At 43.2% G+C, this 15,711-nt stretch overlaps 1 protein-coding gene across 3 annotated transcripts in view; it reads left to right on the top strand.

Moving 5' to 3' along the window:
- The first annotated feature begins 13,694 nt into the window (after positions 1-13,694).
- aplp2 (amyloid beta (A4) precursor-like protein 2) overlaps positions 13,695-15,711 on the top strand; it is a 133,928-nt gene continuing 131,911 nt past the window's right edge. For all 3 annotated transcript variants that reach the window (XM_038778412.1, XM_038778411.1, XM_038778410.1), the window contains exons 1-2: positions 13,695-13,889; positions 14,124-14,253. In XM_038778412.1, the coding sequence (XP_038634340.1) occupies positions 13,770-13,889; positions 14,124-14,253 (250 nt within the window). In that variant the 5' untranslated portion in view covers positions 13,695-13,769. The remainder of the gene's footprint in view (positions 13,890-14,123; positions 14,254-15,711) is intronic.

Here is a 15,711-nt window from a genome sequence, read left to right as displayed (position 1 = left end):
ATGAATCTTGGGGATTATGAGCCTCTGACTCATAATGTTGTGCTTTCCAGAAACCAATTAATGACATTAAATGGGACATCCAATGATAATGCATGAATAACACAACCTTTTATGTTTGTGCAGATTAGCCAGAAACTTGTGGAGAAATGATTTCTCATGAATTTTGAATTTCTGCAAGTTGCTGATTGATTTGAGTTGTTTTGTCATTAGTTTAACAAAAGTTACATATTACTCTTGACCTTCCTGGAATTTTTATTAAGTTGGTGCATTTTCACAGCCATTAAGCTTGCCGCATAGCTAAATATTGTAATTAATAGCATAAACACCCCTACCTGATGATGTGAGAATGGTTAATGCCAGTTTCTTTGTCCTAGAAAGTGGACAATTAAAAGTGAGGAGTATTGAGAAGTGATTCACTGTAATTCTAAAATTGTACATTTATAATGTTTTTAAAAAATGTTTATTTTCCATCCTTTTCTCTCTGAATTCAATCTTTCCAGATTTCTTAATTTCTGTTTTGTATTTGATTTGATTCGAATTCACCCTCCTTTCTCAATTCCTTGTTTCTTAACTTTCAACTCTGATTGATTAAGGAGAAATGTGATTGTTCCCATTGTTCATTGTTCCCAGATATCCTTGTGCTCCTGTTATCAGCTCGCAGATCACTGTGCAGCGGGGTTGATGTCTGTCTAATTGGGTGTGGTGTGAGAGATGCCCCATTATAGCCGTGCTCCGAAAGCTCGTGTTTGAAACAAACCTGTTGGACTTTAACCTGGTGTTGTAAGACTTCTTACCATTATAGGACATTATGGGTGGTATTTAAGCTTAGCACTCGCATATCAACTGGACCATTTCTTTGTTTAATTTCCTCTTGTAGATAAAACTACCTTTTTTTATTTTGATAGTATTATATATCACTGTTATTTCTGTAGCACCTGTGGATCCACCAGAGCACAGCTTTTGGAAGGATGGAGAGACAGGGTTTGAAACACCATCAAGTTTCAAACTTTGTTAGCTGGCAGCGAGTGTCCAGGGACAGCCCATAGATAATTTTGCTTCTGATTTTACTCTTCCTCTCGATCTCCCCTTGATGTCAGTGAGAGTAATATTGAAGAGGTGACCGTTCAGTGATTGCACCTGTGCTCCCAACACATTTTAACAGTCCATGACTGGGGCAATATTTCCAGACTCTCTTAATTAACTCTCTGAATGTTTCCTCCTAAATAAATCATTCCGTTTAACCCCTTTCATTGTTCAGTGAGCAGTGTTGTGTGTTGTAGAGTCTTACTGCCAAAGTTAATCATTTCATTTCTGAGAGATTATTACATACCAAAGTCATCTGATTAAGACCTGTACTTGACTTTGAATATTGTACCATTTGGAATTATGTGTACAATGTGCTGTGGATAAAAATCTTTGCATTACAAAAGTGACTAACTACCTTCTTAAGTACTCCTTTTAAATTCTTTCATGGGATGTGTGGGCCAGCATTTACTGGCCGTCCCTGATTCCCCTTGAGAAGGTGATGGTGAGCTGCCTTCTTGAACTTCCACAGTCCACATAGAAACACCCACAGTGCTGTTAGAAAGGGAGTTCCAGTATTTTGACCCAGTGACTGTGAAGGAATGGTGATATAGTTCCCAGTCAGGGTGGTGAGTGGCTTGGAGGGGAACTTTGAGGTGGTGGTGTCCCCATGTGTCTGCTGTCCTTGTTCTTTGTGATGGTGGAGGCCACAGGTTTGGAAGGTGCTGTCGAAGGAAGCTTAGTGAGTTCCTGTGGGGATTCTTGTTTATGATACACACTATTGCCATTGTGCATGTATGTTGGAAGTAGTGAACGGCTACGGTGGTGCCAATCAAGAGGGTAATCTATCTCACTCTTGACTTGTGCCTTGCAAATTGTGGACAGGTCTTGGAGAATTGGTAGGTGAGTTACTCACTGTAGTCTCCCAGTCTCTGACCTGCTATTGCAGCCACAGTATTTATATGGCTGATCCAGTTCCTTTTCTGGTCAGTGGTAACTCTCTGGATGTTCGTGGGAGTTCAGCTATGGTAACCAAGAACAATACAGCACAGGAACATCCCTTAGGCCCTCCAAGTCCACGCCGATCATGTGTCCTATCTAGACCAACCGCCTGTATCCTTCTGTACTCCATCTGTTCATGTGCCTATCCAGATAAGTCTTAAAAGTCGCTAACTTATCTGCCTCAACCACCTCACTTGGCAGTGCATTCCAGGCCACCACCACCCTCTGTGTAAAAAAACATTCCCCGCACACCCCCCCCCCCCCCCCCCCCCCCCATCTTGAACTTGTGCCCCCTTGTAATTGTCAGTTCTGCCCTGGGAAAAGCCTCCATCTGTTCACCCTATCTATACCCCTAATAAATTTATAAACATGTATCAGGTCGCCTCAGCCTCCGTCTCTCTAGGGAGAACAATCCTAGCTTATTCAATCTCTTTTCATAGCTAATACCCTCCCTACCAGGCAACATCCTGGTAAACTTTTTCTATACTCTCTCCAAAGTCTCCACGTCGTTCTTCCACGTAGTGAGGTGACCAGAATTGGACACAGTATTCCAAATGTCCCCGAACCAGCGTTCTGTATAACGAACATAATTTTCTAGCTTTTATACTTGATACCCTGTCCTATGAAGGCAAGCATGCCATATGTTTTCTTTACCATCATTTCCATCTGTGCTGTTACTTTTAAGGATCTGTGGACCTGCAATGCCATTGAATATCAAAGGGAGATGGTGGAATCTCTCTTCTTGGAAATGGTCATTGCCTGGCACTTATGTGACGTAAATGTTACTTGCCACTTGATAGCCCCAGCCTGAATGTTGCCCAGGTCTTGCTGTATGTGGACTGCTTCAGTATCTCTGAAGTTGTGAATGGTGGACATTGTGTTAAATGTTTGCACTTCATAGGCTGCCAAGTGCTTTGCGATATCCTAAAGTCATGCAAGATTTTATATGAATGCATGTTATTTTTTTGGAATGTATTGTGGGTATTGTTCGTGTTCAAGTCAGGAGATCTCATTACTGAAGGCAGTTTATACTCAAGTGACGACAGTTCATACGGCAATGGCGACCTATGAGCAACATGGCTGTGTTGTATTTATGGAATTACCACCATTGTGGGGAAAATATAAAGCTGAGACACCCATTAGAACAAAGAAAAGTACAGCACAGGAACAGGCCCTTCGGCCCTCCAAGCCCGTGCCGACCATGCTGCCTGACTAAACTACAATCTTCTACACTTCCTGGGTCCGTATCCCTCTATTCCCATCCTATTCATGTATTTATCAAGATGCCCCTTAAATGTCACTATCGTCCCTGCTTCCACCACCTCCTCCGGCAGCGAGTTCCAGGCACCCACTACCCTCTGTGTAAAAAAAAAACTTGCCTCGTACATCTACTCTAAACCCTGCTCATCTCACCGTAAACCTATGCTCCCTAGTAATTGACCCCTCTACCCTGGCGGAAAGCCTCTGACTATCCACTCTGTCTATGCCCCTCATAATTTTGTGGACCTCTATCAGGTCGCCCCTCAACCTCCATCATTCCAGTGAGAACAAACCAAGTTTATTCAACCTCTCCTCATAGCTAATGCCCTCCATACCAGGCAACATCCTGGTAAATGTCTTTCTAAATCCTCCACATCCCACTGGTAGTGTGGCGACCAGAATTGAACACTATACTCCAATTGTGGCCTAACTAAGGTTCTAGACAGCTGCAACATGACTTGCTAATTCTTATACTCAGTGCCCCGGCCAATGAAGGCAAGCATGCCGCATGCCTTCTTGACTACCTTCTCCACCTGTGTTGCCCCTTTCAGTGACCTGTGGACCTGTACACCGCGATCTCTCTGACTTTCAGTACTCTTTAGAGTTTGACCATTCACTGTATATTCTTTACCTGCATTGGACCTTCCAAAATGCATTACCTCACATTTGTCCGGATTAAACTCCATCTGCCATCTCTCCACCCAAGTCTCCAAATGATCTAAATCCTGCTCTAAAATTCCAATTTTTAAAAATGAATTCAAATTTCACCATCTGCAGTGGCGGGATTTGAACCCAGGTCCCCAGAAAATGTCTCTGGATTATTAGTCGAGCCACAATACCACTCCGCCACCGCCTCCCCTAAATTTAGAGTACCCAATTATTTTTTTCCAATTAAGGGTCAATTTAGCATGGCTAATCCACCTAACCTGCACATCTTTGGCTTGTGGGGGAGAAACACTCGCAAACACAGGGAGAATTTGCAAACTCCATGCCGACAGTGACCCAATGGCAGGATTCGAACCCGGGTCCTCAGTCCCGGTGCTAACCACTGCGCCACAAGCCGCCCTTTTTTTTTGATGTTCATTGCTTATTTCTGCTCTGCTTGAACTGACCCGATAAAGCATATTACTACTACTCCTCAAGTGCTGTGTTGGCAATTTAAACCTTGTAAATGCCTTCACATTTTGGATAGTGAGAGTCGTGAGTCGGCATGGAAACTGCTGACAGTCACTCACGAAATGAGCAGTTGCCAAAGTGTGGTATCGCTCAATATAAACAGACTCAGTTTTACCAGAACAAGGATTTGAAATTTGAACTCTAGTTTTTGTTCAAATAATTTCCGGAAATGTTTGGGCAGAATCCCATTTAATGCATTCTATGCTCGGTTTGAGCAGGTAACCAACAATCCGCTATCGAGTGCCCCAGCAACCCATAATTCACCCATACCCACCATCACAGTTTCCGAAGTCAGATCGGCCTTCCTGAAAGTGAACCCACGGAAGGCGATGGGCCCGGACGGGATCCCTGGTCGTGCACTCAGAGCCTGCGTATACCAGCTGGCAGAGGTATTCACAGACATCTTTAACCTATCCCTACTCCACTCCGAGGTCCCCACCTGCTTCAAGAAGACCACCATCATACCGGTACCAAAGAAGAACCAGGCAACGTGCCTCAATGACTACCGCCCGGTGGCCCTGATGTCAGTTGTAATGAAGTGCTTCGAGAGGCTGATCATGAAGCGCATCACCTCCATACTCCCGGAACGCCTTGACCCACTTCAATTCGCATATCGTCGCAACCGGTCCACATCAGACGCCATTTCCCTGGCCCTACACTCATCCCTAGAGCATCTCGAAAACAAGGACTCCTACATCAGACTCCTATTTATTGACTACAGCTCCGCCTTCAACACCATAATCCCAGCCAAGCTCGTATCAAAGCTCCAAAACCTAGGACTTGGCTCTCCACTCTGCAACTGGATCCTTGACTTTCTGACCAACAGACCACAGTCAGTAAGAATGAACACCAACACCTCCTCCACAATAGTCCTCAATACCGGTGCCCCGCAAGGCTGCGTACTCTACTCCCTGTACACACACGACTGCATGGCAAAACTTGGTTCCAACTCCATCTACAAGTTTGCTGACGATACGACCATAGTGGGCCGGATCTCGAATAACGACGAGTCCGAATACAGGAGGGAGATAGAGAACCTAGTGGAGTGTTGTAACGACAACAATCTCTCCCTCAATGCCAGCAAAACGAAAGAGCTGGTCATCGACTTCAGGAAGCAAAGTACTGTACACACCCCTGTCAGCATCAACGGAGCCGAGGTAGAGATGGTGAGCAGTTTCAAATTCCTAGGGGTGCACATCACCAAAAATCTATCCTGGTCCACTCACGTCGACGCTATCACCAAGAAAGCACAACAGCGCCTATACTTCCTCAGGAAACTAAGGAAATTCGGCATGTCCACATTAACCCTTACCAACTTTTACAGATGCACTATAGAGAGCATCCTATCGGGCTGCATCACAGCCTGGTATGGCAACTGCTCGGCCCAGGACCGCAAGGAACTTCAGAGAATCGTGAATACCGCCCAGTCCATCACACAAACCTGCCTCCCATCCATTGATTCCATCTACTCCTCCAGCTGCCGGGGGAAAGCAGGCAGCATAATCAAGGATCCCTCCCACCCGGCTTACTCACTTTTCCAACTTCTTCCATCGGGCAGGAGATTCAGAAGTCTGAGAACACGCACGAACAGACTCAAAAACAGCTTCTTCCCCACTGTCACCAGACTCCTAAATGACCCTCTTATGGACTGACCTCATTAACACTACACCCATGTATGCTTCATCCGATGCCAATGTTTATGTAGTTACATTGTATATCTTGTGTTGCCCTATTATGTATTTTCTTGTATTTCTTGAATTCTGTTTAATTCCCTTTTCTTCCCATGTACTGAATGATCTGTTGAGCTGCTTGCAGAAAAATACTTTTCACTGTACCTCGGTACACGTGACAATAAACAAATCCAATCCAATCCAATCCAGAATCTGATGGAAGATGGAGCAAATATTTAATCAGTACATCTAAATCGGTTACTAATGAATCCCGGGGTTATAGATATACTACAAATTTCTCAGCTCTTTGCCCCAACTGTAGGCAAAAATATCAAGATCATTATTATTATTAAAAACCCAACCTTTGGGGCATGGACCTTCAGAATTTAAATTGAGGCATTAAATGTGAACAGCACACTGAGCAAATAGATGCAAACCTGTTGTGAAGAATGCAATTTATTTACATTTTGAATTCTATTAAAACTATTCTATAACTACTTTTGAGTATGGAATTTCGGTGAGAAAAGAAAAATAAATGGGCCGATGAAATTGTATCAGAAACCATTCTGCAATTTATGGGAACAATCAGTGTTTACCCAGGCATTTGCCACCATAAACCTGACATTGAAAATTTATAATGGGGAGGAGTCTGCAGAAGTATGAAGTATGACAAAAATGTGCAAACTAGCAGTTAAATTATACAGGCAAGGTGCAAACAGATGTCAGACTTATATAACTAAAATCAAATATAGCACATTAAAATAAAGACCAAAGGTGCAACAAAATGGGTACTGAATTTTGTTTGCTTGCCCTGGTCCACTTCTAGAATCACAGATAGTGTGGCATAAAAGGAGTCTATTATTTGTGCACCTCAGCTACTTAAACTTGCTTCACCTGAAGACTTCAGGTTAGTCTTTCTTCACCATATGAAATACAGTGGGATATCAAACAGTCTAATCGTAAATCTTTCATTTGGAACATTTTTTTATTTGTTGTAATTCTTGTTGTCATAGTATTGCTATGACACTTCTCCATTGACGATCAGCACTAAAGGGAGAGTGAATGTTTGAACCAATACCAAAGGAAGCAGGTAGAGCACTGCTCATAAAAAGCAACAGTGATCACCTGACCAGTCAGGACAAACCTTCTAGTAAATAAAAGTAAAGCAAAAATGAATCTTTCAGATCATTCAATTTTTTGGAAAAATATAATTGGCCATGTTTTTCTAACCACAATTGCTAATCTCCAAAAAGAGGTTAGAAACAAAAATATAAAGCAAAATAGTGACACTTGCTCATTTCATTGTTGCTTGTCTTTAAATAATGTTTATAAGCCTTAATCATTTCGGCGTTGGACTTGGGTGGGTACAGTAAGAAGTCTTTTTGTTGAGCCTGAGGTACCCCATCTTGATGAAATGCCAATGAACCTTAAGAAGTCATGCACACTGCCAATGGCAAAGGCTTATAAACAGTAAAGTCGCCATAGACCCAGATAACCATTGGCTGCTTTCTCCTTGGGGGGGGGGGGGGGGGGGGGGGGGGGTCTGACTGGTGGTGATTTAACCTGAGAATCACCTGAGGATCACAATGGTGCAGTGGTTAGCACTGCTGTCTCACAGCGGCGAGGTCCCAGTTTCAATCCCGGCTCTGGGACACTGTCCGTGTGGAGTTTGCACATTCTCCCCATGTTTGCGTGGGTTTCACCCCCACAAGCTAAAGATGTGCAGGCTAGGTGGATTGGCCACACTAAATTGCTCCTTAATTGGAAAAAAAAACTTATTTTAGAAAAAAAATAGAAACTTCATGGTCTACACTCTCTCGGGACGATACTATTTGAATGGCCTGTTGAAAAGTCAATGTTGGCTCAGCTAACAACTTTCTCTGGGTGGCCGCATTGTTAATACCGCAAACCAAACGGTCTCGTAACATTTCTGACAAGGTCTCACCATAGTCACAATACTCCGCAATCCTGCGTAGCCTGGATAGAAAGTCAGCAAGGGATTCTCCTGGGGTCCTCTCAGCAGTATTAAACCTGTAACGTTGGACTATCGTGGATGGGGTTGGGTTAAAATGTTGCCCCACTAAGTTCACAAGTTCATCAAACATTTTGGTGTGCGGCGCAGCTGGGTACGTACGGCTCCTAATCACCCCAAACATATGCGAGCCGCAGGCGATGAGCAATATGATCACCTGGCGCTTGTTTTCGGTGATATTGTTTGCCCGGAAATAGTAACGCATCCTTTGTGTGTACTGGTTCCAGCTTTCCAGCGCAGCATCAAAAACATCCAAACGTCCATACAGAGTGTAATAGAAAACAACTTCCAACCTGTATCCAACAAATATCCAGGGAGGTGGCTTCAGCAGTGTAGACAGCTATTCACTTTAACCCTCGTCGCCAGTTTTGTGAGGGCCACAAAGAATCCATCACGAGTTTTAAGGATACAAAGAAATAACATTTATTTACAATAACATATATATATATATATATATATATATATACACAGCAGCAACTTCCCTTGCCGCTCACACCTCTCACTGCTGGTTCCAAACTGGCCAGCTCTATTTATGCAGGGAGTCTGCTAATGATTTCTCCCCCCCCCCCTCATTGGGGAAGCTCATACTCCCATAGGATTGTGGGATTGTCATTAGTCCCCAGCCAGTGGTAAGCAAGCAGGTTATAACAGCTATAAACGATTTATTATTATTAACTGTGGATCAAATGTATGCAAAACAACAGGTGAATAACAGTATGAACATGCACAGTATGAACAACCTCCCTCTACCAGCTGCCTAGTCGTCTGAGGTCACCTGACTCCACATTCACTTATACACTAATGAGACTCCTAGTGGTCAGTCGGTGAATGACAACACAAGCATGATATCACTACCCCTTTCCTTTGAAGGAATAAATGAATACATTATTGTTAGTGTATTTACATGTGATGTCATTAGCCTCTGAATAAGAACATTAAGCATAGTATATACAAATGGTCCAAATCTACAAATTGAGTCAATCAGGGTTTCCTCTGACTCTGGTTGATCTTCTCAAAGTTTGACCTTGCTGCTCAGAACCTGTAGATTCAGTGTTCTACATGATATTCTCATGCTCAGGAACTGCTGAACTATCTGACACTACAGCTGACGTCGATTCTGATGTTAGATTGCCCTTCGTGTCCAGAATGTTAGGTGGGGTTACTGGGACAGGGTGGAGGCATGAGTTTAAGTAGGGTGCTCTTTCCAAGGGCCGGTGCAGACTTGATGGGCCGAATGGCCTCCTGCACTGTTAATTCTATGAAAACCTACCCATCCTCTGTACATTGTATGAACGAGAGGCTGCTTCTTCAAATACAATGGCTTTTCTCGACCAATTGCCTGAATCTTCTATTCCTACAATGTCATCACTACTCAGAGGTGGTAAAGTTCTCGACACTCGATCATCAAACTACTTTTGTTTTGCTTTAATGTTTTGTATTTCCTGCAGTTTCCGCCTTTTCCAAGTGTGGTACGCAACCTTCTATTCGTGAGTAACTCTGCGGGCGATCTACCATGTGACAATGGTAACGCTTTGTAACATGATTTTGTGAGCACAGTAAGAAGTCTTACAGCACCAGGTTAAAGTCCAAAAGGTTTGTTTCAAACACTAGCTTTCGGAGCACTACTCCTTCCTCAGGTGAATGGTTCAGGTGAATTCCTCAGGTTCACCTGAGGAAGGAGCAGTGCTCCGAAAGCTAGTGTTTAAAACAAACCTGTTGGACTTTAACCTTGTGTTGTAAGACTTCTTACTGTGCTCACCCCAGTCCAATGCTGGCATCTTCACGTCATGATTTTGTGAGATATGGATCAGATTGGCTGTCCATTGCTTTGTATGATGATTGTTTTATAATATGTACACTTTTTTTTCCGTTAAGATCTTTGGGATCCATGCCTATATCAGCATCACCATTTTTTTTTGTTTTACACATACCATGGAATTTACCCCATTGTTAGATTCTTCTATCTTCTTGATAATTTGTGGTTTAGTACCTGATACAGCTGGTCGGGTAGAAATGAGATTGACATGCAGATCTACATCTTCAGCAATTTCACTACTAATAGTTTGTATCGGTGCTTTAAATAATGCACCTTCTTTAAAGTTGGCGTATCTCGTTGGCGAATGGTAGTGCACTAAAATCAATGAACACATAGCTGAATTTGGTGATAATGTTCTCAGAATCGCTGGAGTATTGATCCAATCCTTTGTGGATGCTGTATGCCAACTGCATTAGACCTAATTCTTCACAGAACTGACCATCCAATAATGAATCCAAGCCCTCAGATACAATACAGAATGGGACGGAATAAACTGTGTTCTTCACCACCACAGTCGTCACAATCACCAGAACATTTCATGTTTGAACCGTTATAATATCTCAGCAGAGCAGCACGGTGGCGCAGTGATTAGCCCTGCTGCCTCACGGCGCCAAGGTCCCAGGTTTGATCCTGGCTCTGGGTCACTGTCCATGTAGAGTTTGCACATTCTCCCCGTGTTTGCATGGGTTTCGCCCCCACAACCCAAAGATGTGCAGTACAGGTGTATTGGCCACGCTAAATTGCCCCTTAATTGGGTACTCTAATTTTTTTTAAAAAATCTCTCGGCTATTTTGTTATGCCTTCTCATCGGCTGAATTTTCAGATTCTTAAATCAGTCATGCTGATTAAATTGGCTTTGGCACCAGTGTCTACCTTCAAGTGGACCAATGTACTGTTTACTTCAAGTAGCAACAGCCATTTGTCCTCATCAACCATATTTATTTTAAATGGAGCATCAGTTTGCATTTTTTTAAGTGCTGGAGAGTTTTTTGGTGTCTGCAGGAACTTATTCTTCTCTGCTATTACTCCAACACACAATGATGTTTCCTCACTGGAGACTGTGTCTTTCACTGTGCTGACTGATCTGGGGTTGAGCTTAGAGTAACAATTCTGAGCAAAGGGATTTTTTCCTTTGCACCTTGAACAAAATTTGCCAAATGCTGGGCACTGCCTTAATTTGTGCCTTTCACCACATCTTTTACACAGAAGTACTTTGTATTAATCTTTAACCTGTTTGTTGTTGCGCGAGGAGCAGGAATTTTCCCGCCTTTACAACCAGAGTGTTTTCCTCCAAGTAAGCGCCGCCATTACACAACATCGTGGGCCGAAGGGCCTGTTCTGTGCTGTATTTCTCTATCTATCTATTACTGAGAAACGTTTTAGAATGCTGGGCTGCTTGCTCGTGAGCATGACAAATCTTAACTGTTTTTTCCAAGAACAGCTCCGATTCCCTCAGGAACCATTCCGTCAGCTTATTTTCATTCACACCAAACACAATTTGGTCCCGAATCATAGAAGATTCCACTGCAGAAAAGTTACAGGTTTTAACCAGAGTATGGCGATTAGGGGATTTTCACAGAAACTTCATTGCAGTGTTCATGTAAGCCTACTTGTGGCACTAATAAAGATGATTATTATGGGCAGCAGAGTTTTGAAGTACCTCATTTTTACAATGAGTGAAATGGAAGACTAGCATAAAATGCATCAGAATCATTCAGTCCAGAGGAAGCAATGCATTAGATCAGCGTTTGACAGTAGCTTAACTAAGGCAGCGGCATAATTGGGAATCTCTCTGTGTAACTCTTTCTCTCTCTCTCTCTCTCCCCACCCTCTCCCTCCCCCCTCTCCGAAGTCTTCAGCAACGGTTTTGAGAACATGGATGGGCGAGGAAGACTTGAGACCTGTGAGACTGATTTTTGAACCAAGGCTCAAGTGGCTAAACTTTCTTTTTTGCATGTAGACGTTGTTGAAATACTGTCATGGATAGTTTTGATGAAAATGTCAGCAGGCTATTTAACATGGATATTCAACCGAGACATGGTCAAGGATTAGAAAGATTAAAAGAGAGTAAAGGCATGATGTAGATTCCGAAACATGGCTGTGGTTAGTTGACCATTAAAGGAGAGCTGTTAAGCAGAAGTTTAAACTCTGTTTCCACTTGATTTCACATCTCCAGGTTTGCGTACACTGATAGTTGTATTCTGCTTGAGGATTTATCCAGAGATGACAGCACTGAGCTAATTAAAAGCCTCAAAACTTGAGTAGCCACTGAGAAAGAGGAGTCTTTTTGGTCTTGTTGTACTATATGTTTATCACTATTGAGTAAACATAGCTTGAGGATTGGTTAGTTATGATGACTCCAGTACCTCCCAACATGTTATTTCAGTAAGAAGTCTTACAACACCAGGTTAAAGTCTTTCAGTGATGGATTTCAGTATTTCAGTGATGGATTAGAGATTAACCTGTTGAAAACATTTAACCGTTTGGAGATGTGGAACACAGATTTTAGAAGAAAAGGTAGATGTTTGGCATCTCCCCCCCCCCCCCCCCCCCCCCCCCCCCACTCCCCCACCCCGGCACAGTACCGCAGTGTCCCTTGCACCCTCCAGCACACCCCACCCATGGTCAGCAGCGGTGTACCCACCTGCCCCCGCCATGCGAGAAGATGGGAAATTAGATTATATAAGAAGATTTGCTAATTTGATGAATGCCCTGAGATTGATTGAAAGGACAGCTGGTGTGAGAGAGATTCTATGGCAGTTCATATGTGTCCGCACCCCGCAGCCGCTTCAATAGTTGTTGCAATTTCTATGTAATCTCTCTGCTGTCAGCGAGGAATAAACTGGAAATTACAGAGGCAGTAGAAAAGTTGGTGAAAATTTCTTGTTAGCCTCGAATTTAGCCAAAATGAGGGTGTTTGAGATTGTGTTCAGACAGTAAAGCCCAACCTTGTAAAATAATATATAATATAATAAACTTTTATTGTCACAAGAATGAAGTTACTGTGAAAAGCCCCGAGTCGCCACATTCCGGCGCCTGTTCGGGTAAGCTGGTACGGGAATTGAACCGTGCTGCTGGCCTTGTTCTGCATCACAAACCAGCTTTCTAGCTCACTGAGCTAAACCAGCCCTTGGACACGACATGAGTGATGCTTGTTTACTAATGCACTCCGCATATCATTTCCTGCAAAAGCTCTATTTTAAAGAACTGTTGAGATATTTTGCAACACAAATTCAAATGAAAAACACCTGTTTTTAAACAGCAGTGGATTGATATATAGCAGTTAAATTAACTGGACAGGATAACCCCGCGTCATGAGAAGTAGCCGACTACAAAGACTTCAACATCAGCAATAAGAACACATCTCTCTTGACTCCCATATTTTAATCCCTATTGTTTTACCCCTTTCCCTTCCTCTGTGTGCACCTGTCTTGTGTGTATTTAGGGTTCAGGGTGGTACGGTCAAAGGGGAAGTAATAGTTTTGTAGGCCATTATTCTAGTAAGTAAACAGTTATTGTGTTTTTACTTACACATCTGGTGTCTGTAAGCCATTGGAGCAGCCTAGGGCCAAAGATCTCGGAACTTTATAAGATTATTGGTTAATTCACTTTATTGGTTGCGACTCCGGGTCAAGGAGGGCTGGAATTGACTGTGCCCGAGCCCAAGGTATCGTAACAATATTCCTCGGTAAAGGATCACCGGTGAGGAGGCTGACTGTTTTTGGTTCCTTTTCAGGCATTAGCAGCCAATACTGGAGCTGGATTTGCAGTGGCAGAGCCACAGATTGCAATGTTTTGTGGGAAGCTGAATATGCACGTCAACATTCAGACCGGAAAATGGGAGACTGACCCTTCAGGAACCAAAAGCTGTCTAGAAACCAAGGAAGAGATTCTGCAGTATTGTCGAGAGGTGAGTCTAGGAATGTCATGTCGTCAGAACTAAAGTTTACTATACTGAGGCACTACCTGTCCTTAAAAAGCTGGAACCATCAGCCAGCGACCACAGTTCTGCAGTAGGTGTCTAGATTGGATAATGCTTCCCTTGACTCAGTTGATTTTTTGCATCTGATTAAAATGCATTTGCCGTGTTCTGTTTCAAGATTGTCTGTTATAATTATCTTCATGAATGTTATTCTTTTGTTAGGTTTACTCAGAGCTTCAAATTACTAACGTGGTGGAAGCCAATAAGCCAATCAGTATTGAGAACTGGTGTAAGGTGGGAAAGAAACGTTGCCGAGGTCATGATCATGTGGTGATTCCTGTTAAATGCCTGGGTAAGTACAAACCCACCTTGTAGCAAACAACAGCATCTTTAAGTCGCCATCTTTAAATTGTGCTTTTCACAGCCAAATAATCCTAAATGTGAAACAGGAAAGGTTGCTGCAGTGAAAATATTTATTTCCTTTATACTGTTTTATCCCGTGTACCATTAGTAGCTTCTCATTTATAAAGTTAGCTCGATATACATCTTGCTGGGTCGATGTAGTAGACTCTTGAAAAAGTTTCACAATAAGAAATTAATTAAACCAATTGTTTCGGCCAGCCTACAAACACTTCTTTATTCATTCACGGGAATGAGTGTGTCACCGGCTGTGCTAACTGTAGTTACCCATTCTAATTGTCCTCTGGTGGGCATCACGGTGGCCTAGTGGTTAGCACAACTGCCTCACGGTGCTGAGGTCCCAGGTTCGATCCCGGCTCTGGGTCACTGTCCGTGTGGAGTTTGCACGTTCTCCCCGTGTCTGCGTGGGTTTCGCCCCCACAACCCAAAAATGTGCAAAGTAGGTGGATTGGCCACGCTAAATTGCCCCTTAATTGGAAAAAAATAATTGGCTAATCTAAATTTAAAAAAAAAATTGTCCTCTGGTGATAAACCACCATAATGAACCTCTCGAATGTGAAGTTTACGCCAAATGGTGAATTTCAGATTGTGAAATTCTGCCATTGAAAATATTTTTCCAACAGACCACCTCCTCCTCTCCACAGTCTGAAATAACACGAGAACTGAACCATCAAACACAGGGTTTGCACTGCTTGTGCCCGATCGCACCCATTGCTGATTGGCTACCGTGCAGAACATGCCAGATTCCCCAGTACCTCTTTGCTTGCATAGATTACATAGAATTTACAGTGCGGAAGGAGGCCATTCAGCCCATCGAGTCTGCACCGGCTCTTGGAAAGAGCATCCTACCCAAGGTCAACACCTCCACTCTATCCCCATAACCCAACCCAACACGAAGGACAATTTTGGACACTAAGGGCAATTTATCATGGCCAATCCACCTAACCTGCACATTTTTGGACTGTGGAAGGAAACCGGAGTACCCGGAGGAAACCCACGCACACACGGGGAGGATGTGCAGACTCCGCACAGACAGTGACCCAAGCCGGAATCGATCCTGGGACCCTGGAGCTGTGAAGCGATTGTGCTATCCACAATGCTACCGTGCTGCTTTCTGCTTGTTGGACTTTAGTGGCAGGTTTTGTTGTTACGACAGAAGACTTTGGCCAAACCTGGAACACAAGGTAACAAAGTAAAGCACCTTCCTCTATGTTACGTTACTGACCTGAGAAATTGCCCACTCTGAATATTAAAACTGGAAACGAACCCCAGCAATAACAGCCCCACGTGCTCACCTGGCATGTGTTTGTTCATGTTGGATGTCAAGTTAAGGAGGCACAACCTGTTCACATCATTCTTCTATCACTAATATTTCAGTAACTTCTCAGGG

Source organism: Scyliorhinus canicula, chromosome 19 (assembly GCF_902713615.1).
Source record: "Scyliorhinus canicula chromosome 19, sScyCan1.1, whole genome shotgun sequence".
Lineage (NCBI taxonomy): Eukaryota > Metazoa > Chordata > Chondrichthyes > Carcharhiniformes > Scyliorhinidae > Scyliorhinus > Scyliorhinus canicula.
Note: the sequence above shows the minus strand (reverse complement) of the source record. Positions and strands in the feature narration are given on the sequence as shown.